This window comes from Peromyscus californicus, unplaced genomic scaffold (assembly GCF_007827085.1).
Source record: "Peromyscus californicus insignis strain IS unplaced genomic scaffold, ASM782708v3 Scaffold_4__1_contigs__length_199733344, whole genome shotgun sequence".
In the NCBI taxonomy this organism is placed as follows: domain Eukaryota; kingdom Metazoa; phylum Chordata; class Mammalia; order Rodentia; family Cricetidae; genus Peromyscus; species Peromyscus californicus.
Window position 1 is genome coordinate 161507016 of NW_026294562.1, and position 25432 is coordinate 161532447.

At 39.6% G+C, this 25432-nt stretch overlaps 2 protein-coding genes across 24 annotated transcripts in view; one reads left to right on the top strand and one right to left on the bottom strand.

Annotated features, from left to right (window-relative positions):
* The window catches only part of LOC128124929 (zinc finger protein 27-like), a 68968-nt gene extending 48762 nt beyond the window's left edge, over window positions 1-20206 (top strand). The window contains exons 5-6 of one of the 6 annotated variants that reach the window (XR_008223053.1): window positions 7199-7299; window positions 15950-15962. Coding sequence is in view for 3 of the 6 variants with exons in the window: in XM_052761763.1 (XP_052617723.1) it covers window positions 7199-7416 (218 nt within the window). In the remaining 3 variants the exon portion in view is untranslated. Of the gene's footprint in view, window positions 1-7198; window positions 11816-15949 lie in introns of those variants that run through there. The other 5 variants (XM_052761764.1, XR_008223055.1, XR_008223054.1 and 2 more) reach the window with 5 other exon arrangements.
* LOC128124949 (zinc finger protein 420) lies at window positions 1-23553 on the bottom strand. 18 transcript variants are annotated; one of them, XM_052761862.1, is made up of 7 exons: window positions 23431-23553; window positions 22069-22123; window positions 20876-20962; window positions 20595-20793; window positions 11822-11948; window positions 1620-3303; window positions 1-165 (listed from the first exon to the last, which is right to left on the bottom strand). In XM_052761862.1, exons 6-7 carry the CDS (start codon window positions 3118-3120, stop codon window positions 158-160), a joined length of 1509 nt encoding a protein of 502 aa, XP_052617822.1. In that variant the 5' UTR covers window positions 3121-3303; window positions 11822-11948; window positions 20595-20793; window positions 20876-20962; window positions 22069-22123; window positions 23431-23553; the 3' UTR covers window positions 1-157. The 18 variants fall into 18 exon arrangements, with proteins under 18 accessions (XP_052617822.1, XP_052617806.1, XP_052617807.1 ...); XM_052761846.1 differs by adding an exon at window positions 22878-22963 and having other exon boundaries at window positions 1-3303; XM_052761847.1 differs by adding an exon at window positions 22878-22963 and having other exon boundaries at window positions 1-3303; window positions 23324-23547.
* Between the last annotated feature and the right edge of the window lie 1879 nt (window positions 23554-25432).

A 25432-nucleotide genomic window follows, 5' to 3' on the forward strand; every position in this document is an offset into this window, starting at 1 on the left:
AACAAGTATGAGGGTTACTTTAATATTAAATAAAGAAATACATAGGCAGAGTAGAGTTGGAATGACTGTTCACAAAATCAGCAGGGTTGCAGACTCCACCATCCATAACCCCCAGATACCACTTCCAAAATCCTCATGAGGCTATCTGGGCTCCACCTCAGATGCCTACAGTGTTAAGAAGGGGAAAGAAAAGAAACAGAGGAAGGATTGCTTAAATATTCTACTCATACAAATGCCATTTTCATCTTGTTGACCTGCAATGGAGACTGAGATAGGATTTTTTTGCCTAGGGTTTTTGTGATGGAAAGGGAAATGAAAATTGGGTAGAATAGCAGTCTTTGATACAAACACATCAGTATTTTTTTCACTGTAAGTGAAATGTAGTCTATGGATATAACTTTTTACTTTCAGTTAACAAACTACATATTCAAGTTTCTCTTATTTCCTAGATTTATCTTGAGTATTTAGTTCATCATTTGTAAATAATATTATTGAGTTGACATCGAATATTGTGAAACATGTAAGTTTTGGGACAAATCAATCATACCTCTCCTAAATTCTGTAACAGTGGTGCTCAATAACCCATTAATACCACAGGGTTTCTTTATACTATAAATTTCCTTTTATAATAAATATATGAGATTTGGATGACTGCTTTCTCACATTGATGACAGTGTATAATAATTTGTCTAGAATAAATAATAATGAAAGAGTTCTTAATGTTAATTACATTGATAAATTCCTTCCTTTCATGAACATCCTTTAAAAATCACAATAATGCCGGGCGGTGGTGGCGCACGCCTTTAATCCCAGCACTCGGGAGGCAGAGCCAGGCGGATCTCTGTGAGTTCGAGGCCAGCCTGGACTACCAAGTGAGTTCCAGGAAAGGCGCAAAGCTACACAGAGAAACCCTGTCTCGAAAAACCAAAAAAAAAAAAAAAAATCACAATAATGAAAATAGCACCTAATGTTTATGATATGCAATGTTCAAGGCACTGTCCTAAGTGCTTTTACATGTTAAAACATGATATGAAAAAATTGGCCTTAGATTTACCTTACAAATGATTAAACCAAAGCAAGGTTATTTATAACAAATGCCACAAAGGAAATGAACTGATAGGACCACAATAACGTTGACACAGACATTTTCTATGCTAAAGACCTTTCAATACCATGGTAACAGAATCACTTTCTATTTTAATTTGCTAAAATGTAATACAGTTATAAACAAAAGGCTTTCCTATGTGGATTATATCAGCATTTCTATTCTCCCATATAAATTTTCAAATGCTGAACTTTATGAATCCTATAGTCACATTTGTAAGAATTCTTTACTGATAATGAATGACCAGGGAAAGCTATAATTGAAAAGAATAAGCTAACTCAAATAAAAATTTGTGAATGATGACTAAAGTCTATTTCACATTCTTTACAGTCAAAAGATTTGTCATTGCTATGAATTCTCTGATGTTGCATTAATTGTGACCCACGAGTAAAGGCCTTCTCACATTCTTTACATTGATATGGTTTCTCACCAGTATGAATTCGTTGGTGCCGAGAAAGATGTGAGCTCTGAGTGAAGGCTTTTCTACATTCTTTACATTCATAGGGCTTCTCACCTGTATGGATTCTCTGATGTAGAGTAAGTTGAGAGCCATGACCAAAGGCCTTCCCACATTCCTTGCATTCATAAGGTTTTTCTCCAGTGTGAGTTCGCTGATGTTGAGTAAGCTGTGAACCACGAATAAAGGCCTTCCCACATTCCGTACACTGATACGGTTTTTCACCAGTATGAATTCTCTGATGTTGTATAAGTAGTAATCCACGAGCAAAGGCTTTGCCACATTCACTGCAGACATAGGGTTTCTCACCAGTATGAAGTCTCTGATGTTGAGAAAGATGTGAACTCTGAGTAAAGGCCATCCTGCATTCTTTACATTCATAAGGCTTTTCACCAGTATGGATTCTTTGATGTTGAGTAAGCTGTGAGCCACGAATAAAAGATTTTCCACATTCCTTACACTCATAGGGCTTCTCACCAGTGTGGATTCTCTCATGCTGAGTAAGTTCTGAGCCCCGACTAAAATTTTTTCCACACTCTTTACAGTCATAGGGTTTTTCACCAGTGTGAATCCTCTGATGTCGAGTAAGGAGTGATCCACGATTAAAGGCTTTTCCACACTCCTTACATTGATAGGGTTTCTCACCGGTATGAATTCTCTGATGTTGAGTAAGTTGTGAGCCATGACTAAAGGTCTTTCCACATTCTTTACATTCATAAGGCTTTTCATTAGTATGAATCCTTTGATGTTGAGTAAGTTGGGAACCACGGATAAAAGCCTTTCCACATTCATCACATTTATAGGGTTTTTCACCAGTATGAATTCTTTGATGTTGCATAAGTAGTGAGCCTCGAATAAAAGCCTTTCCACATTCCTTACATTCATATGGCTTTTCTCCATTATGAATTTTCTGATGCTGTGAAAGCTGTGAACCACAAATAAAAGCCTTTCCACATTCTTTACATTCATAAGGTTTCTCACCAGTATGAATTCTTCTATGGAGAATAAGCTGTGAAAGCTGAGTAAAGACCTTCCTACATTCTTTACAGTCATAAAGCTTCTCACCAGTATGGAGTCTCTGGTGCAGAGTAAGCTGTGAATTCTGAGTGAAAGCCTTTCCACATTCTTTACATTCAAAAGGTTTCTCACCAGTATGGACTTTTTGATGTCGGCTGAGTTGTGAGCTTCGAATAAAGGCTTTCCCACATTCTTCGCACCTATATGGTTTTTCACCTGTATGAATCCTATGGTGTAAAATAAGTTGTGAGCTTTGGGTAAAAGCCTTTCCACATTCCTTGCATGTATAGGGTTTCTCACCGGTATGAAGTCTTTGATGTAGACTTAGCTGAGAATCACGACTAAAGGCTTTCCCACACTGCTTACATTCATAGGGTTTCTCACCAGTATGAATACTCTGATGCTGAGTTAGGTGTGAGGCTCGTCTGAAGGCTTTTCCACATTCCTCACATTTATAGGGTTTCTCTATAGAATAAATTCTTGGATGCTGAGATAAATAAGTATGTGGGCTAAAAATAGACATTTTGTCATATGTTATCATCTCTTTCCTGTAATATTCCTTCTTGTTCCTTCTCTAATCTAACTTCAAATTCCAATTATCTTCTAAGAATTAGTCTTAGGTGCACAGTATTTGAACCTGTTACTCATTTCTCACTGAGGTATTCTGATTTCTTAGTGTGCTATTTTGAAGATAAGTCCTTATTCAAACACCTAGAAGGCAAGTCTGAAAGATAAAGAGAATTATTTCAGAGAATAGAACTAATATACCAGAAAACACAATAGGAAAATAATATCTATAAGAAGTAAGAAGTATACATTAGTATTTTCCAAATATTGCTTACTACATCCCATTCACATTAATACCTACCTTTCAGAGCAAAATTTTCAACATATATAGTTTCATTGAAGTAATACTGTTTTTTATTCTATGTTATTCTATATAACACCCCATAGTAAAAAAAAATAACTAAAGTGGTTTTAATGCTGTTATCCAGAATAAAAAAAAATAGCTTTGCTGGGCTGTGGTGGTACATACCTTTAATTCCAGCACTTAGGAGGCAGAGGCAGGTAGATCTGTGAGTTCAAGGCCAGGTTGGTCTATAGAGTGAGTTCCAGGACAGCCAGGGCTACACAGAGAAACCTTATCTCAAGAAACCAAAAAATAAGTTTAGGTACCAGGCATGGTGATACTTGCTGTAATAATAGTAATAATAGTAATAATAATAATAATAATAACATGTATGTATGTAAGTATATACACACATTATCTTAGAATTCTTATAACTTCTTATATTAAAATATATGATGGGTACCTGAGATCAGAAAATAATGAAAACTCACCTGGGAGTGAAAAAGGATGAGATTAAGAAAAGTTTTAAGCCAGGCAGTGGTGGCGCATAACTTTAATCCCAGCACTAGGGAGGAGAGGCAGGTAGATCTCTGTGAGTTTGAGGCCAGCCTGGTTTTCAGAGTTAGTTCTAGGACAGCTAAGATGACACAGAGAAACCCTATCTCATAAACCCCCCCCCCAAAAAAAAACCTTTTTAAAATTAATGATTCTTGATGCTGTTCTCCTGAGAAATGCACACCAACCCTTGGATGTGAACAATCCAATTACTCAGCATTTCTCTGTTAATTCCCATGCTTAAATCTGTTATAAATCTCTTCCTAATAAATTCTAATTCTGATTTTTTTAAATCAATAGTTGTCAAACTTTGATGGGGATAAAAATCATATTAAATAGGTGTTAAGATTAAAGATGTCCAAATATACACTAGATTAACTGAATCTGAACCTAGTAAATTAAAAAAAAAACCATAATGGAGATCACAGTTTTAATATTCTCCATTAACTGATTCAGATTTAGATCATGATTTGCTATCCCTTAAATTTTTGGTGTCTTTTAAATTAGAGTAAAGTCCAAAATCATCGTTCTATCATATTGACAAAGTTCTCCACAGTCTGGCTGAAACTTCTTAGCTCTGATCACTATGTGTCAAACTTGCTAGCATCCTTTCTACTCTGAAAATGTACCAAGGCTGTTGTGTGATATTTTGATTGTGTTCTGACAAATAAAGCTGGCCTGGAGTCAGAGGGTGGAGCTGGCCACTAGCTGACCATAGACGTTTTGAGGACTGAGGACTGATAGCATACAGGAAGTAGTAAGGTGGGACTGAGAGAGGATCTTGACTTTTTTGGACTGAGGAACTGAAGAGGCAGCAAGCAACTGGCAGCTGCTCCCTGTTCTCTGATCTTTCAAGTTCTTACCACAATATTCGACTCCCAAAATTTTATTGATAAAGATTAATTAGATTAATGCTTCATCTGCCATCCAACTTTTTGGACACAAATTCACGAAACGGCTGCTTTGCCACTGGTACCCACCAGAGCTGCACCTGTTAGAGTCACCATACAGCTGGCTTTTCCTTTCCCCTCCCCCACAAGTCCTATAACCAAGTTTGTCATTTTCCTGTTGCAGCCTCTCTATAACAATCTCCACAAGCCCCAAACTCCATAGGTGCCTAAGCTCCAAATGCTGCTGGAGTTTGCCCCTCATAACCAGCCAGCCCTGCTTTCGGGCAGTTCTGTGCTTTCACTTTCTGCTGGTCACTCATGCTGCCTTCACGTGTCCCCCCCCCCCCCCATGTCAGTTCTTCAGACAGGTGGCTATGTGGCTCCTTTTCCCCATGGGTTGTGGGATTTCCCTGGACCCCCTCCTCACTGCTGACATGTGGTCAATGGCAGCTGTCCTCAGCCAGGCTGTGTTCTCTGCTCAGACATGCTACACAGTGACAGCTAGCCTTACACTTTACTGAAGCATCAGCAGATTTGGTGATACAACTTGAAATTCTTAAAGGGGAAAATTAGTTTAAGAAGAGAGACAGAGATTTTTCTCCCACATTAAAAAATGGGAAGCACAGCTGGGTGGTGGTGGCGGCGGCGGCAGCGGCGGCAGCGGCGGCGGCGGCGGCGGCGGCGGCTGCACGCCTTTAATCCCAGCACTCGGGAGGCAGAGCCAGACGGATCTCTGTGAGTTCGAGGCCAGCCTGGGCTACCAAGTGAGTTCCAGGAGAGGCGCAAAGCTACACAGAGAAACCCTGTCTCGAAAAACAAAAAAACAAACAAACAAACAAACAAAAAAGGACAAAAATACCTAAAAGATTAAAAAAAAATTTTGAATTCTGTATGTATGAATGTTTTTCCTACATGTATGTCTGGTGCCTATAGAAACTAGAAGAGCGCCGGGCGGTGGTGGTGCACGCCTTTAATCCCAGCACTCGGGAGGCAGAGCCAGGCAGATCTCTGTGAGTTCGAGGCCAGCCTGGTCTCCAAAGCGAGTTCCAGGAAAGGCGCAAAGCTACACAGAGAAACCCTGTCTCGAAAAACCAAAAACCAAAAAAAAAAAAAAATGGGAAGCACCATTACACTATTAGGTCTCTGTATGATTCCACATTGGATGGTTTAAAAATGGAACAATTAAATGAGGGGATAATTAACTTTGGGATTTACATAATGTTAATTATAAACATTATTGGTTTGGTAATTCTTGTTTTATCTCTAAAAAAGTTGGTTGAGATGAGTGACAAGATACAGGCCTTAGAAAAGTTTACTACAGAAAATATGTAATTTTCATTGATAAGTTAGAAGCCTTAGAAAAACTTACTATAACAGATAATAGAGATATTCAGACAAAGACAGAGGAATTTAAAGGAGAACCAACCTCACCATTATAAAATTAGAGAGGAACAGCCCAAGGTTATCGAAAAACCAACCTTAATTTATCCAGTCACCTTATGAGAACAACTGCCAAATGACAGGTATCCCAAAGGCTATGCAAGAGCTGACTGGATTCCTGTGGAAATGTTAGATTTGAGGAGATTAAAGGAAGTGATAGTCTCATATGGTATGCATTCACCTTTTGTCAGGCAGATGCTACATTTATGTTCAACTAGTAACAGAATTGTCCCACAAGACTGGAAAGACTTGATTACAGCAGTATTGGAATCTGGTCCTCAATTACAGTGGAGGACTTGGTGGAAAGATAATGCTAAGACCATTGAACAATGAAGTAGGGCTAGAGGTATGGAAATTTCCCAAGACCAACTTCTTGGAGAGGGTGATTATGCTGATGTACAAAGACAGTCTATATATGATGGACACATGTTGGCTCTATGCCATGCAGCAGCTTTGAATGCTTGAGACAGAGTTGAAGAAGTAAAAAACAGAACTGAGTCATTTCCTAAAGTTATACAGGATCCAAAATAAACTTTCACTGATTTTTCACAACTGACTTCAGCTATAAAAAAAAAATGATACCAAACCCAGAAGCTAGACAAATAATAACTGAATCTTTGGCTTTTGAAAATGCTAATTCACAATGCAAAGGGGTAATTAAGCCTTTAAAGGCAAGATCAGCACATGTAAAGGAATGGATCTGAGGTACAGTCAATATTGAATGTCATAACCATGATGATGCTTGGATAGGAGAGGTGATTTCCAGAGTTTTGAAGAAAAATCAAAATGTTTTATCAAGGTGTTTTAATTGTGGCAAAAAAAAAAAAAGGCCACCTAAAAAGGAATTGTAGGCAGGGCATTCCTAAAAACAATGTCTTTTCTAGGAATAATCCAAACAGAAGGCCCCTGCCTTCTGGAGTATGCAGAAGGTGCAGCAAAAGCTGACATTGGACCAATGAATGCAGATCAACAAGGGACAGACAAGGTAACCCTTTGCCATCAGGAAATGCCTTGGGGGGGGGTTCTCGCAGGTCCTCATGTCAAATTTAGCTCAATCATTCCCTGTCACCATGGGGGAAACTCCTCCCCAGAGCAATTATAGGACCTAATGCCTATTGTAAAAAACCACACTGTTCTGGATGATAGAACACCTTTAGAAGATTAAACAAAAATTTCAGGAGAAACCATAAAGCAAAAATTATAAAGATTAGATTTGGATAAGAGAGACTAGAAGAGATGATAATTCATCAAACAGTGTGACCATTTGATCTAAACTAACTTATAAGACTAACAAATGCTTTTCATTTAATCAGATATAACTTTCCAAAAGGGAAACTCCCCAAAGTTAGAGTTGGGGCAGGGTTTTGTTTTTGTCCTTTCAGGAGAATAAAGGCATCCAGCTAAAAAATCTGAAGACCACTGGACAAATGAGACATCTGAAGAAAAAGGATGAGTCATCCAGAGATAATGTCTCAAGAAAAAGAGTAAATTGGCCTATTCATGTATCACATTTCCAACAGGATAAAATTTCATAAATCTTCTCAAATGTTTGTTTCTGTTGTTCTCTACAGACATATAATATAAATGGTCTTTTTGTAGTCCCAGTTGAATTAGAAATTAAAGCTGCCTTTGGAGTTGGAGTGTGGCTCTCTCCTTCTCTAAACTCAAGCATGCTTGTTAAAGGAAAATCCAAAATCTCTGTCTCATGTCAGAAGAGTCACCTGATATGAGACAGAAGAAAAACCAAAATTAAGGGACTATTCTATTGCCACTAATCTCATAATTCTTTGGTTTTATCTTGATTCTTTAAAACTTTTCTTAAAGTATAAATATCTCAAAATTTATAAGGTTAATATATATATACATATATATTTTAAACTTTTTGTCATGATATTTATGATCATATAGAGTACTAACTAATTCTAGAAAAAGACTTCATCTAGATTTCTGTACATTTTTTCGGGTTTGAGTCTTTATCAGGTAACTAGGAATTAAGTTTTTGTACTCTGGATGTACATAACAAATATTGATCCTTTAACTTCTTCAAGATCTGTTGCATATGACATTTAAAATGTTTAAGTTTTGTGCAGTGAATCATGACTATGCCTAACAGTGACCTTTGAAGTCTCCAAAAGGAGGATAGGGCTCCACAAGGGCTCCACAACAATGATTCCACCTGGATTATGGTAATGCCACTAAGATGACAAAAATCAGCTTTGAACTACAAACTGCTCAGGACATTTTCAAAGTGGCTAGCTGAGATGGTCCAGCCTCACAGACTACTTGTACCAAGATTTGAGATAAGTCTTGCATTTTCCCATTACACAGAGACTGGACAACAAATGATACCGCTATCTGTCCCAAGAATTGACAAGTAACCCAATTTTTCAGAGTCCCTAAAGATGCTGTCTTCCCCAGACAACAGGAAATAATTTTAAGAACTAGATGCCCACATTCCCAAGAAGTGGGGTGGGTAGTTTTTGGTTGTTCAGTAGATTAAGGATATTTGTCATCATTTGGGGAGTTGATTACAAGTTATTATTGGTAATGGTCAGGAAAAAAGCTGAATAAAAGAGATTAGATTTCAGGGACCTTGTTCTGGAAAGAAAAAGAGGGGATATAGAGGTGATAGAATAAAAGGGTAGATTATTGAATCTACTTTTAAACCAAAAAGCAACTACTAGTTTTATGTATAATTGGTTTGGATTTTTTTATATTGATACAATTTGAGGTTATTTTTGTTAGAACATACTATATATGCGTTTCTACTCTTGTTCAAGGTATTGTACCTATACAGCTCATTTAACAATGTAATGTAAATTTCTAGTCCTTGAATATTTAGGATAATAAAGAAATGCAGGTCAGTAGTTAGTCACCTATTAAAATCAAACATGTAGTCAGGTATGTTTTCAAGGTCAAATAGATATATTTTAGATAGACAGGTGGTCTTCAAATCTACAGAATATGGCATTTAAGATGTTTTAATAACATAAAGTTGTTGTTTTTTTATGACAATGAGACATTTCTGCTCCTGGCAACACCAATCTACTTCAGAAAAGATGGTGGGCATGAAAGAAACTCTGCATGGAGTTTGATTTCTTTGTGGCAAAAGTTAGCCACTGGGCAAGAAACTGCTCTTGCCTCAACTGCTGGCAGTATGCTGTCCAAATTGGACAAGCAGGACACAAAATAAAGTGACCACTGAACTTTGCCAAGACAAGGTGGGACAGTCCTCCAAAAATCCTACTTCATGGATAAGTCTGTCAGATATTCTAGGCCTGTAGTCCAAAGATGGATGCCCCAACATTACAGAGTAACCGTGGGAGACTGTTCAGGCAGTCAGCTATTTCTGTCATTTCTTAATTTTGGAAGTTGTTTGCTCTACACTTCCTGTTTACTCAGGTAGTATTATATCCTTCTTAGATCTCTGATAGAATTGAAGACTAGATATTTATAGTTTTCCTTGTTACCAAATTCAGAAATGAAACTCAAAAAAGAGGTGTAAAGTGTATAAGGTTGAGAGACGTAAAAAGATAATTTTGGATTGGTAATGCAAGTTAGGATAGAAAATGAATTAGGTACAACACTTTGAACTCACCAAGATAGGATAGACTATGGAGTATTTTCTCTGAATTTGTCAAATGCAAATGGACTGAACATTGTGATTGCATTTTTTGCCTGTATATATTTTATGTAGTTATTATACTTATTGTATATAGTTTTACTATGTTAGCTAAAACCTTTGCTTTTTATTTAGACAAAAAGGCAGAAATGTGTATGGTATTTTGATTGTTTTCTGGAAAATAAAGCTTTCTTGGAATCAGAGGGTGGAACTAGCCACTAGCTGACCAAAGAGGTTTAGAGGACTGAGGACAGATAGCATACAGGAAGTAGGAAGGTGGGGCCGAGTGAGGATGTCATCTTTTTTGGACTGAGGGAATGAAGAGGTATCAAGCAACTGGCGGCTGCTCCTTGTTCTCTGATCCTTCAGGTTCTTACCCCAATATTTGACTCCTGAATTTTTATTAATAAAGATTAATTAGATTAATGTTTCATAAGGCCTTTCCAAGTTTACAGTTAACTATATAGCCTATTCCATCTCATTAGATCTCTCTGTAGGAAATTCTATATTAACTAGCTCTTATCTTCAGGTGTCAACTTAATTATTGTTCCTAAACAGTAATATTGTTCCTAATCAGTAAGAGTCCTGCTTGAGGTAGAGGGGTAGAGAGACACTCAATACTGTTCTTCTACAGGGCCTAGGTTCAATTCCCAGCACCTACATAGGAGCTAACAATTGTATGTTACTACAGTTCCAGGGGATCTGATACCCTCTTCTAGCCTCTATAGACAATGAATGCATTTGGTACAAAGACAGACATGTAGACAAAACACTCACACACTTGTTTTTGTTTGTTTGTTTGTTTTGTTTTGTTTTTTCACCAGGTTCTCCATGTAACAGCCTAAGCAGTCCTGGAACTTGCTTTGTAGACCAGGCTAGCCTTGAACTCACAGAGATCTGCCTGCCTCTGCCTCCAGAATGCTGGGATTAAAGGCATGTGGCACCACACCCAGCAAGAGTAAAGTTTTAAAAACCTTAATTAAAAAAAAAAAAAAAAAAAAAGAATCTTGGCCAGACATGGTGGTGCATAGTGGCATATCCTTTTGATCCCAGCACTCAAGGCAGAGGCAGATGAATTTCTGAGTCTGAGGTAAAACTGATCAACCTTGCAAGTTCCAGGCCAGTCAGAGCTATATAATAAGACCCTATCTCAAAAATTAAAATAAAAATTTAAAAATCTTAAGAATTCACTTCTGTTAATTTAGCATAAGTTGTGAAAAATATAAAAAACTCAAAAATGAAGGTGAGAACACTGAAAGAATTGGTAGGCTAAAAGCTAAAAACAAACAAAAAAACCACAAATGACAACTCAGAGAGCAAAAAAAAGTCTTAAGATTCTGAAAAAGCCATATGAAAAGTGAAAAAATGAAGCAGTGTTTTCAACTATTTCATACTTCTGGGTGCTTGGGTTGGGATTCTGAGTGCTATGATGTAGGAACAAGAGATTGGTCAGTGCAGGGGTCTAAAATATGAGCCAGGCTGTCCCTCTCTTTTCTTTTTCTCATCATATTATGTAGTCCAGGCTGGCGTGAAGTTTACAGTCTTCCTGTCTCAACTTCTGGAGTACTGAAATAACAGGCATAAGACAGACACTAAGCCCACCTAACACTATTAAATAACTTAAAATTCAGAAATTTAAAGAGGTGGCTCAGAGGTTAAGAGCACTGGCTCCTCTTCCAGAGGACCTAGGTTCAATTCTCAATACCAACCTAATGATTCACAACCATATGAAAGTCCAGTTCCAGGGGTGCTGACAACCTCTTCTGACCTCCACAGGCACCACATTAATGTACACACACATATATGTATGTAGGTAAAACATTCGTACACATAAATAAATCTTTTTTTAAGTAGGTCATGAGATATAAGGGATAGAAATTCTTACCTACTGACACCAAGTTACTATAATTTTCCAAACATCACATCTCTGTGCAAATCCCTTTGAATAGAGTCCAGGCATTTCCATTCTTCCTGAGAGAAGTCAAAGCAACATCACTAAACATCACTGATTTCTGAAAAAACAAACAATTACCAGCTGTAGAAATAAAGGACACAATTCCTTAATAGAAGGGGAGATGAAAAGGAGTATTCCATAAAGGACACTGCCAAGTAAACAGAGTGAGGCTTCTGACACAGAGAGATAACAAAAAATTAAGTGATGAGGTGTGAGCATGTCTCAATTCTCTCCTGTAGGTATCTTCATATAAAGCACCTCATTATATTTGAGTTAATATAGTCCATACAATGTCACAGTTTCTTTCATGAAACAGCATATACAAATACCCTTTAAAAATATTTAAGTTGAACATCACACATTCAACAAATGCTGTTTCTCTTCCCTGTTTAGGAATAAGAAAAATAATTGGATTTTTTTCCCCCTGTAAAATCTTTTTGCTGTTATTTCTTGACTTCAACAGTTTCTAATAGGTACCAGGTTGGCCTCAACCTTATTATATAGCCAAGGATGACCTTGGCTTGAACTCCTCATCCTTATGCTTCCCTTTTGTTAGTGTTGGGATCACAGACATGTACTATCATATCCAGGTTCCAACACCCTCAACTGAAAAAGAAACACATTCTATATCTAAAGCACTCTGACCTATGGCACAGTACGGACAAAAGGAAATTATCTGTATAACAGATGTTCCCCTCAAAGAAGCTGAAATGGGCTGTTTCTTAAGACATATGGGCTTGTTATATTCACATATGTTTCTCTCCATATTTCATTGTCTTTGTTATCCCTGGTGATCCAGTAAGCAAAGCACTCTATTCCTTATCTACGTGGCTTAAAGATTATATTGTATCTTTTCAAGTAGCTACTTCTAATAAAAGCTCAGGGCAAGAGGCACTCTGGGTTCTCAGAACATCTTGCATGCTCTTTGGGTCCCTAGCCTCCATTGCTGGAAATTCACATTCCAGATTCAGAATTTTGTGTCATGAACTGCGATTTTTCAAATTGTGGAAGTAGATAGCTGGTTCAATCTTATAAGATTTGTACAATAGAGCTGGGCGGTGGTGGCGCAGACCTTTAACCCCAGCACTTGGGAGGCAGAGGCAGGTGAATCTCTGTGAGTTCAAGGCTAGCCTGGTCTACAAAGCAAGTTCCAGGACAGTCAGGATTGTTACACAGCAAAACTCTGTCTCAAAGGAAAAAGAAAAAAAAAAGGTTTGTACAATACTAAATAATTTTGAATCCTCATAGTCATCATTGTGGCAATCCACAAGATATAGGGTGTCCAGCTGTATATAATAAGGTATACCTTGACCAACCAAGGATCCTTCAAGTGGGAAGCCATTTATCACAGAATATTTGGTGTTATTCAGCTTTAATAGTCAGCTGCTCCTTGTTATGAATTTCTTGTGCTCATAATTCCCATAGAACGTGTATGTGTGATCATCCTGCTCAGGCCACTACTTGGAAGAGGTCACGTAGGCAGGGCCTTCTGCCTCTGAGCTAATTGCTCCACCCACCCACTCACCCCCTTTTTTTGAGACAAGGTTCCTCTGTGTAGTTTTGGTGCCTGTCCTGGGTCTCACTCTGTACACCAGGCTGGCCTCAAACTCACAAAGATCTGCCTAGCTCTGCCTCCTGAGTGCTGGGATTAAAGGCCTGCACCACCACTGCCCAGCACCCTGCTCCCTTTTTAGCATTTGAATTGGGTAGCTACCTTTTGCAAATTTCCCCTTTAGCTAGGGCCAGCCCCAAACAAAGCACTGAAAAAATAGCAGGGAACACAATAGCAGAGACCATCCCTTGCCTTCAGGCCTAGTGGCCTTCCATAACAATTGACTGAGAACAAAGAAGTTTTTGCATGTCCAGGTGGGAGTGAAAGGTGGAACAGGATTCCTGCGAGACAGAACAGCATGGCTAGAGAGAAGAGAGGAAGATATTCTGTAGAGGATAAGGTAGATAGATCTCTTGCAGAGTTTTCTGAGAGGAGTAAGGAGCTAGGAAGGAGAGATGGAGGATGAAGAACAGAGGATGAAGAGTACATCAAAAGCATAGGAGCTTACAAAAACTATGAGGACAGGAAAAATAAGCATACAGAGGAACTGAATGTGAGGACAGAGCTGAAGCTGTATAGATAGAATTTTGTCATAGAGGAATAAAGTAAATGGACAAAGAGCTTGCTGTAACTAGATTCATTCCCCTGCTATTGGTAGCATCTCTTCTGGGCCTCTGGGAAGAATATTATTAAGGCTGGTCCATTAATAATATTGGAGACATTATTATATTGGATTATATTAGTCTGTATTCTTAGAGTAGCAGAATTTACAGAATGAATATATATAAATGGAGATTTATTAGAATGACTTCCAGGCTGTGGTCCAACTAATCCAACAATGCTGGCTATGAACAGAAAGTCCAAGAATCCAGTAGTTGTTCACTCTGAGGCTGGATGTCTAAGTTGGTCTTCAGTATAAGCTGGAATCCCAAAGAAGTCAGTCCTAATGCCAGTGAAGGAATGGACTTGCTAGCAAGGTAAGAACAAGGAGGCAAAGAGCAAAAACTTCCTTCTCCCAGGTCCTTATACAAGCTTCCAGCAGGTATAGCCCAGATAAGATCTAGATTAAAGATCTGGATTTAAAGTGTCTTCCTGCCTCAAGATCTGATAGGAAGTACATCTTCCTATTTCAAATTAAGCAGAAATTCCTCATAGGTGTGCCTTCTATTTTTGGGTTTTAGTTAATTCCAGGATATAGCCACATTGACAATCAAGAATAGCTATCACACAGAGGATTACATCATAAGCACTTTCTATGTCACCAATAATTTAATCTTTTTATAGACTTCAGAATAGCATTGTATAATAAGTAGATCTGATTTTCATTTTTGAAAATTTCAGGTTGTGAGAATTGTGTTTCTTACTTTTAAATATTTCTCATTACTATTTATCACTCTTAATATCTCCTTTTCTCATCTAAACTATAGAAAAATGGAAATATATCTATCCCAAGTATACACATTCAACCTCACAACTTAATATTGAGTTTCAAAATGATCCAGTTATCAGTATTGATCAGTTCCACATTCCTGATCTCTCTGTATCTAGTCCCTAGACATTTTCTAACCTTAAGGTTTATAAAGCATGAGCTCTTTCTGTAACCCCATCATGAGAGGTTGATAAAGGATGATGAGGAGTTTGAGGCCAGCCTGGGATACATAGTGAGTTTGGGAGCCAATGTAGGCTAAATAAGTAAGTTGAAGACCAGCATGGGCTCCACAGAAAGATCCTTTCTCAAACAAACAAACCCACATACTGAGAAATTCAAAGATTTCTTTTTGTCATATAACAACTTCCTTACCTTATAAAATCAGAGGAATCTCTATCTTATAAAAATCTTTTGTTAGATCAGTATTCCTAGTCAAAGATGCTGTGCTGTGTGTGGGGCTGGAGATATGGCTCAGTGGTTAAAAGCACTTGGTGTTCTTGAAGAGAACTAGAGTTCAGTTTCCAGCACCTACATGGTGGCTCACAACCATCCCAACTCTCCTTGCAGATTTCCAGTATTTTCTGCATACAAACATACATGCAGGCAAAATACTCATACATACAAAATAAATATTTAAAAAAATTCAAGAGCTTGCTGCTCTTTCAGAGGACCTGGATTTGGTTCCTAGCACCTACATAATGGCATCCATGTAACTTCAGTTATAGAGTATCTGATGTCCTCTTCTGGCCTCTGTGAGAATCTGCACTCATATAGTACACTTACATACATGCAGGCAAAATATTCATACACCTAAAATTAAAATTCTTAATTTTTTAAAAGTTGCCAAATGTATTGTTGAATAAGCACATAAATATAGGCTAGATTAGAAAGACACAAATACCATTATAAGAATGAGACAAAATGGGCAGCATATTCTTGAGAGGGCTCAGTTAGGAAGGAGGTTCCAGGAATAAGCACTGTTAACAAACCTGCCTAAAAAATGAAGTAACTAAAAATGCATAATAAATCCCACAAACTAACCAACCAACCCCAATAAAACTCATTGGTTCCCCCTCAGATAGGAGGAAGCTACAAAGAAGATTCTCAGATGAGCCAACCTACAAAGACTCTGATGTCAGACCAGCTGCCTGGGAAAAGCAGAAACTAGCCAAGATGCCTGGACGAGACTAAGACCAGAGTGAAAGGAACACTCTTCAACTTGTTCAGCTGCCTGCAGGTTGTGCAGTGTGTTTCAGGTTCCCAGCTTTTGTGAGGTGTCACTTGTGCTGGGGTGGGGTTTGGTGATTCAATTGTCTTTGAGTCATTTCTGCTCCTTTAACCCCTCATCCATATTCCTGTAGTAAACCTATAAAACTCATTGGTTCACAAAATTGAACTTTGCTGGTATACAAACTTTAGTCTGTCCTGGGCTCCATATCTGGGGTAAGTAGATGTGAGTGTGCCCATGCCTCTGTGTTTGAGTGTGAGTGTGTATGTGTGTATGTAGTGTCTTCCTGGGAGTCTTGTCATACAACCTAATTGGCACCCAAACAATGACATGACAGAAATAAATGAGTTTGGGAGGAATAAATGCATGGTCCTATCTATGGGTAGCAAGGTATGTAACTGAGGTTTGCAGCTTGAGGGGGAAGTATCCACAGAGGAAATTCAGATAAAGTTTTCCTTTCTTGTATGGTGTGTATTGATGTGCCTTTGTGTTATGACAGCTGAAGGGCTCTAGCAGGTCCAAGCATGGCAAACACGATGCTGGCAGGCCTTGCCCTCCCCCCTTCCCTTGTAAACTGATAGATTACATCTCCAAAGCTAGCCACCAAGATCTATTCTCTTATTTAGACACTTTCTCATGCCAGAATCATTCCTAAGGCTGTCATCAAGGTCCAGCTACTGAAGTATTGAAGTCCTGCTGAAGTATTGAAGTCCTATAATCAAAAGCCCACTTTTGGCTATTCCAATTAACATGCCCAATCAAAAGATACCACAGCACCCTAGCCCAGTCTAACACAGACATCCCTCTTTTTCCTCTTAAAAAAATTACACCTACAAGTAATTGGCTGCTGTTTTCTCCGAGTCAGAAATCAGCCACTTTACTTTTCTTATCCACTTAATAAAGGTTCTCTCTGTGAAAGAGGGTGTGCTCTGTGACTAATCCAGGTGTTGGGAGGGAACACCCCCCCCCCAACTATGTACAGGTCCCTTCAAGAGTTGTTGCAGGCTTAGGAGTATCTATGGGAGGAATCCCAAGATGGCAGTCTTCATCTAGGTGGTACGGGTGGGCATGCCTGCTTGATGAGTCGGGCCCACCACAGGAATATGGAGATGACCTGAAAATAGTTCAAGGTTTAGAGGGAGTTTTACAGTCTTTGAAATTAGCACACAAGGGTCAAGATTGTTGGCAAGCAGCAGCAGAGGCTTTCTGGCCACTGTTGTCTGTAGTAAAAATGCATCTCATGCTGAGCTGGCAGCCAAGTAGGAACTTGTTTATGCAAAGGAGCAATTGCAACAAGAAAGGGCGATGCAGCCAGCGTGCCCCGTTAGCCTGATTTGGCAAGTAAATTAGATAAATGAGAGGATGAGAGAGATTGGTGGTAAAAGCAGTTGAAGATACCCCTCAGGTCCAACCTTTAATAGAAAAAGAGGGAAAATCTACAACCCAGCCTGCAGATGGTAGCCTTGACAATGGTCCCATACAAGAAACTAGGATGATCAGGAAATATTCAGCACTTGAACTGCTGGAACTGGGGAAGACTTAAGGAATGAAAGAGCCGGTCACAGGCAGGTTTGTGAAGCTGTAGGACATGGGAGCAGATGGCATCAGTCTGGCAGCTGTGGAGTCAGGAATACTGAGTAATGAAACACCTCATCCCTCCTTAAGGCAAAGGGTGCATAAACTGAGACAGTGTGAGGAAAGTCAGTCCCCGATGAACTGGCTTATCAGAGCCATTAGGAACACTTGGTTATCTTCATTGTTGTTGTGTTGAGGTCCCCACAAACAGCAGGACCATAGATATACCGGTGCTATTGAAGGAACTAAAAGTAAGAGATTCTGTGTTTGAACCCCTGTTCACTGGGCCAGACAGAACTATATTCTATAGTTAAACAAAAGGTTGATCCATTAGGGACCCAAGGCTGGTGTGGAGCTTTTGGCAGTGTTGCTGGGCCTCTTGGTGGGGCAAGATCTTTATGAACTAGGAAAAGCTTTGGCAGATCTTTTTTACTTAGACCAGCATGTAAAGAGTGTCCATAAAGTGGGAGAGCAACGTAGAAGATAGTAAAAAGGTAAAGCCAAGAAAGAGTTCTGTCTGGGTTCCTCAAAGACAAGTGGAGCATAATTTATGTTGAGCTGGAGTTCCTAAGAAAACACTGATAGAAGCCAAACTGTGTGCTGAAGAACTTCTGAAAGGCTCTAACCAGAGAAGCAGTTCACAGAAGAAGTTCTGTGATAGAACAGTACAGGTGAAGATGATTAAGCCTGTCCTAGGGGTGGGTAATTATCCCCCCACACTAAGAAGGGTTCATTTCCAGCAAGAAGTTATGCTAGGGGTGGAGATGATTTGCCCAGCCCTAAACTCCCCAACAGCAGGTATGGTGATTGAGGAGGCAACCCGCATCATGCCAATCCAAGATCACTCTTGCCTAGGGAGCCAGCAGGTACAGCAGGGAAGAGCAGGGCCACATTCACCTTTGGCCTTGAGTAGGTCTGAGCATATAAGTCAGGCCCACTAAGTTTATCAGGTGTGGAGAAATGCAGGGAGGCTCCCAGATATAGAAACATAATGGCTCAGAGAGAATGACTAAAGATTATAGAGAGCTAATTAAGTTAACGTCTCCTATCCATGCTGTGTATCCAACCTTGATCTGTAGAGGAAACAATTGATACAAATGGATGGAACCTTTTCATGCTGTACTAGACCTTGCTTATGTTTGACCTTAATATCTTCTTAGTTGTGAACTTCTGGGATCACCTGACACTGTTGAAAACAGATGACCACAGATTTTCAGCATGCATCACCAAGGTTATCTTTGTTATAGGATGGTGGTTCGGGATTCTGCTTTGCTCTGCCCATCCTCTGGAGGAGGTTTTGTTATATAGATGATGTAATGCTAGCTTCTGAGTGTTTTGCAGATTTGGAAAGCCACTGGAGAGACAAGCCAAGAAGCAAACAGACAAATTGAGCTGAAAAGAAGACTCTGAGACCAGACCAGCTGCCTTGAAGCAGAAACCAGCCAAGATACCTGGAAGAGGTTTAAGAACAGTCACTTGGAAAAGCCACTCTCCAACCTGTTCAACTGCTTGCAGGCTGTGTAAATAAATACTCCCAGTTCCCAGCTTTTGGGAGCCGTCATCCATGCTGGGTGGATTCTGGTGATGCAGCTGTCTTTGAGTCATTCCTGTTCCTGTAAGTGACCCCAATAAAACTCACTGATTCACCAAGTTGGCTTTTGGTAGTATCCATACTTTTGTTGTGGGTTCCTTACCTGAGGTGAGTAGACATATGTGTTGCATCTCCCCAGGAAAAGGTTTTGTCTCACTACACACACAAGCATGCACACACAGGCATGCACAAATGCACACACACATACACACACACACACACACACACACACACACACACACACACACACACACCCCAATGCTCCTATACCTGAAGTGCTTAAAATAAATTATAGCAATAGTCTAAAAATTCGAACAAAAGGGGAATGATAAAATTTAAAAAGCAAGTTCCAACTATATGTTCTTTAGAGGAAATAAACTTTAATTATAAAACAAAAATAAGAATAATGCTAGAAATGAAGAAGATTAATTCCCCAACCTTCCCTGAGGATCTACAAGCAGTTAATAGTTGCTGTGGGAAGGAAAGACATTTTCTTCAGTGGTATAGCCACTGCTATGGTCCTGTTCCTGTAAATAACCCAAATGAAACTCATAGGTCACCAACAAATAAATAACAAAACTAGAATCAACTTATTACACAGCAACCCTAAATGTGTTTCAAATATATGAAACAAAAATCAGAACTAAAGGAAGAGACATAACTACAGTTAGAAATTGTGGGCCAGCAAGATGGCCCATCAGCTAAAGGTACTTCAAAGTCCAACAACTTGATTTGGATCCTCAGAAGCCACACAGAGGAAAGCAAGAATGAAGTCCTGAAAGCTGTCCTCTGACTTGCACATGCACTCCATGACACACACATACACACCCGCATCTACCCCATCTTTCATTCAGTAACTAAAAGCATCAGTTGACAAAAAAAAAAAAAATTAGTACCAACATAGAGGATTTATATAATATTACATCAAGTATTTGATATAACAGATACACACACAGAATATCTACACCCAATTGGCAAATTGGCAAGAGCTGGGTGGACCTGAGGGGTCATAGCTACCAGGTTTAAGGCAATAAGCCAACATGGTAGTCACAGTTAAACTTTTAACCATTTATTAACCATTCAGTATTAGCAAAGAGCTAATTCAGATAAAGTGCCAACTCCCCCACTGTTCAATTTCCTCCATGGAACAGGACTGGGAAAGTAAATCAATACTGCTGGGGGAAATCATCTCAATGCCAAGAGAATACTGAATGAAAGTTTCCTGCCATTTAATGAACTGAGCACAAAGGAGAGGAAGATGGAGGAAACGGCTAGGAGAAGGCAAGAGAACTGCTTTAGAGAAGGGATAAAATATCTTCAAGCTTTTACCCTTAGTAAGGACGTCTTGGCAGAAATGTCTAATAAAGAACCCTCCTAAGAGTGGTGCCTGGGCTAGAAATTTGGATGTGCGTGAGACATGATTGTGCGGAGGGGGCTTCAACTCCCTTTGAAGACTGCACAGCATTCCATGTGGACTAAATCTGGGATGGTGAGGACAGCTTTCCCCTAAGTGGCTTACCAGGATCACCTTTGAAGAAAAAGAGACAAATAAAATAAATAAAAGAAAATCGGTAAAGGACTAGAAGATTTAAATAACACAATCAATCTACCTGATCCAGATGACATTTATTCTACTCAACACCAGCAGAACACAGTCTTTTCAATTGCACAGGGATCATTTACTAAAATGCACCAAACTGTAGGTCAGAAAACAAATCTTAGTTAATTTAAAATGATCCAAGTCACACAAAGAAATAAGACATATTGGATCTATTGAAATACTTGAAATACAAAAAAATATTATCTCATGGGTTAAGGAAAAAGGCAAGTTGGAAAAGATTATAAACTGAAGGCAGAAAAAAAAATGATCAGTGTGTAATAACTTTTGAGCTGTCCATATAATGATTTATTACACGTTTTCTCATTTTAAAATTCCAATCAAAAGCTAAAAAACGAAGCTAGGTGTGGTGGCACAGGCCTGTATTCTCTCAGCTCTTAGGAGGTAGAGTCAAGAGGACCAAGGGTTCAAGGTGATTCTCACCTGGGCTACACAAAACTCCATATGAAAATAAAAAACAAAAACTGCTCTTGCAGAGAATCCCAGTTTTGTTCCAAGCACCCATATCAGGAAGCTCGAGCCTGCCTGTAACTACAGCTCTAGCACCCTATCCTTGGATTTCCTGGGTACCTGCATACACATGGAAATATTCATTCAAGTACATAAATACAAAACTTTGTTTACTAGATAAACAGAAAGCAAACAAATCAGAAAATAAAGATATGGCAGCACATTCATGAAGGTTGAGGCAAGAGTTTGACCTAGTCTGAGCTATACAAGATTGTGTTGATAAAAGTATAAATTTAAAAAGCTACAACCCCTCAAAAGTTAAAGAAAAATAAACAATACAAGAATGCTCTTACTTTTAATTCTATAGCATCAAACCCATTCTTTATAAATGTAACCACTATTAGAAAACATCTATCACAACTACACATTTTCATAACTCTCAAACTATAAAAATCAATTGCCACTGGGTTAGTGCGTGTATTTAATCTCAGAACTTGGGAGGAAGAGGAAGATGGGTTTCTATGATTTCAAGGCCAGCCTGGTCTACATAAAGAGGTTCAAACCAGGCAGTGAGCTCCTGCCTCAAAAATAATTAATAAGAATAAATAAATTGCCATGTTCCTCCATTATAAGAGAAGACTTAGGTTGGAGATATTTACCAAAACAGAAATGAAGAAAAACAAAGATTATGTCTTGACACAATAAAGGCAGTTGAAGAAACAAATATCTACTTACCTCAAACTTCCCTTCTGAATGTACAATGGCCATTTTTTCTCTTCTGTGTTGTACCCTGAGAAAAAGAGTGAACCGAGATGCCATGCCATTCTTGCCATATACTCTAAATTACATCCTCTTCCTCCATCCCCACAATCCATCCCTCATCCAATATAAAGCAAAGTCCAGAGACTAGTATTGGAAACAGACAAGGTCAAGCTGCCTTAGGCTTGAATTTATTTGTGGACTTAAAGCTGCCCACTAGAGGGCAGTGTCATTGGTTCTAGCCTCCACAGTACTTCTGTATTTCCCATTCCTGAAATCCGTTATATTTCCTAGCATCCTGTTGTAAAGGTGCTATCGAATCTCAAAGTGTCATCTAAATTCTAGGTTATAGCTTCACTCAGAGTCTTAACTATCTGGCTTCCTTTCTGCCAATTTCCTTGGCTATAAGATCAGGGAGCACTGGGAACCAGCAACAAAACTCTACTTCGGAAGTGAAATGAGGAGGGGTGGGCAAAACTGAATTGATCCTGACCATGTATGAACGGATGAGTAGCCACTGTGGTCAAAACAGAGGTGAAGTCCTTAAATTCTGGGGGAATTTGGGGAGAGACACAAAGTCACAAGAAATTCATGACCCTTTGATAGATTCAGCTACAAAATGAATTCTGAACAAAATTTCCCTGTTGTATATCCTACTAAAGTAGGATACGATCATAGCTGCAACGTATACTAACGACCACACAAGCCGCATGCAAAAAAATGTCCACAGCCACACAGCTAGAGTCACAATTTCATGGTTAGAGCTACACTGTTTGAGCACTTACTCTTAAACAGGATCCAAGCACGCACAAGAAACAAACATATGTCGGGTTAAGTGCTGCCAGCGTCACTCTGTCACACGGGTGCACGTCTGCTTTATTTACGTTCATGTAAACAGCACAGACAATCCCTCAGTCAGTCTGTCAGTGTCTGTCCCCCCGCTCCTCCCCACCCCCCACAAAATCACCTGGATGGAAAAACCACAAGTCACAGGCCACGGAAACAAGCAACCACAACCTCAGCGACACTGTCATACACGTCTTCACAGCCAAACCAGTTACAACCTCAGAGTGACACACACACCCGAACCCCTTGTTACAACCGAACCCTCCCTCCGCTATACACCGGTGCCGACACACCACAGTCACAGAGACCTCCCCAGCCAGGGGAGCACGCAATCACACACCCTCGGAGTCACAACTCAGATTCACACATCACACCAACCACAAACCAGGGTCGCAAAGGGCTCCAAAAGCAGGCAGGCTTGTGGCACACACAGAGGAGACAGGGCCACCGAATGTCACAGACACAGCCTTCAGGCGTTCCCGACACTCCCACCTCCACCGGAGCGCATCTCAGGGGTCAGCCTCCAGCGCCCGGCTGACGCCTGGCTTCTGGAAAACCTGCTTCGCGGTTGCCCTGCCTAACGAACTCGGCCCACAGACACAGCCCTCTCGCGAAGCCAAGTAACTCTCGCGAGGAAACGGAACAAAAGCGGCGTTCCGGACCGGGAACTCTGGGAGATGTAGTCCAGTTTCAGGAAGCTCGCAGCAAAGTATGCTTCCCCGCCCCTGATTTTCTCTCTCTCTTTAAATACCTGTGATGTATTTTATACGTCTGTGGGATTGCTCGACAGAGACTTCAGCCATAGCGATTTGCTTGTGAAGGGTCACTACATACTTCGGATGTAGGGTCACTACATACTTCGGATGTAGTTGACTAGTTGGCCGCGATGATTTGTGTTACATAAATGCGCTTTTCTTCTGCTTGTATTTCATAGTGACTGCAGGGGTTCCATTAGCTATGTGAGCGTGTTGACTGTGAAAAAATGATGGTCAAGTTATTTCTTCCTTGAATACTAACTGGATGATCGGGAAAACGTAAGCACTTTATCTGAAAAGTAATTTAGATATGATATTTTCTATTATAGTTACACTATGGGAAAAATGAAAAATTTATAGTCTTTATTTTTTCTGAAAAATTATTTTGAACCTTTTACAAAATAAGAACAAAGCTTGGGAAGGTAATAATTATGATGTCTAATGTTAACCAACCATTTATTTATTCTGTTAGGCACAGTTTTAAAATACACGTTACAGGGGCTGGAGAGATGGCTCAGAGGTTAAGAGCACCAACTGTTCTCCCAGAGGTCCTGAGTTCAATTCCCAGCACCCACATGGCAGCTCACAACCATCTATAATGAGATCTGGCACCCTCTTCTGTGTACTAAATAAATAAATCTTTAAAAAAAAAAAATACACGTTACAAACATTTTAAGTGCTCTAATCATTCCCATATAACCATGTGTATGCCATAAATATATACACATGTATACATATATTCTTTAAAATACATGGAAGAATAACATGTTGGTCTGAATGAGAATGGCCCCCACAAGCCCATATATTTGGATGTTGGTTCCCACTTGGTAAGCTGTTTAGGAAAAATTAGGAGGTATGGCCTTGTTGGAGGAGGTGTGTCACTATGGTGGACTTTGAGGTTTCAAAAGCCCAAGCCAGGCTCTCGAACTTATGGGTCAGATGTGAGCTCTCAGTTACTGCTCTAGCGACATGCCTGCCTGCCAGATGTCATACTCTACACCATGAAGTCCATGGATTCACCCTCTGAAACTGTAAGCAAGCCCTCAATTAAAAGTGTTTTTTTTCTACAGGAGACAGAGGCAGTCAAATCTCTGAGTTTGAGGCCAGACAGTTCTATAGCACGAGTTTCAGGCAGCCAGGGCTACACAGAGAGACCCTGTCTCAAAAATAAATCAATAAAAAAAAATTTTCCCCCTATAAGTTGCCTTGGTCAAGGTGTCTCTTCAATAGGAAAGTAACTAAACAAATACCTTGCCTCCCACTGGGAAGGAACTGATACCAGGGATGATGGTCAAAGAAAAGCATAAGCTTTATCTATAATGTGAGCCTTTTACAAGCATAAGAGATCCACACATTGTCTTGGAAATGGAAAATAAATAATGCAGATGTTGTGCCCACATTGAGAGACCCCCGAGCAGGACCACCACAGAGCTGATATCCGATGCAAACACACAGGGGGTTATTGATTACAAGCCTGGGCTTGGTCCGTAATCCAGCATTCTGACGAAGCAGGTGGAGGAGGACCACCCTGAGCTCTCAGAATGAGGGGTTTTTAAAGGGAAAAACCGCAAGCAGGGTGGTGCAAGCCTTGGCGTCACAGGATTGGGTGAGGGTGTGTAACCTTTGAATTCACTGGTTGGGGTCCAGAGGAATTTTCAACAACAACGGTTATCAGAAGGCTACACAGAGACATTTGGAGCCAGCAGATGTTTACCAAAATTACTCACTGGCCAGCCCAC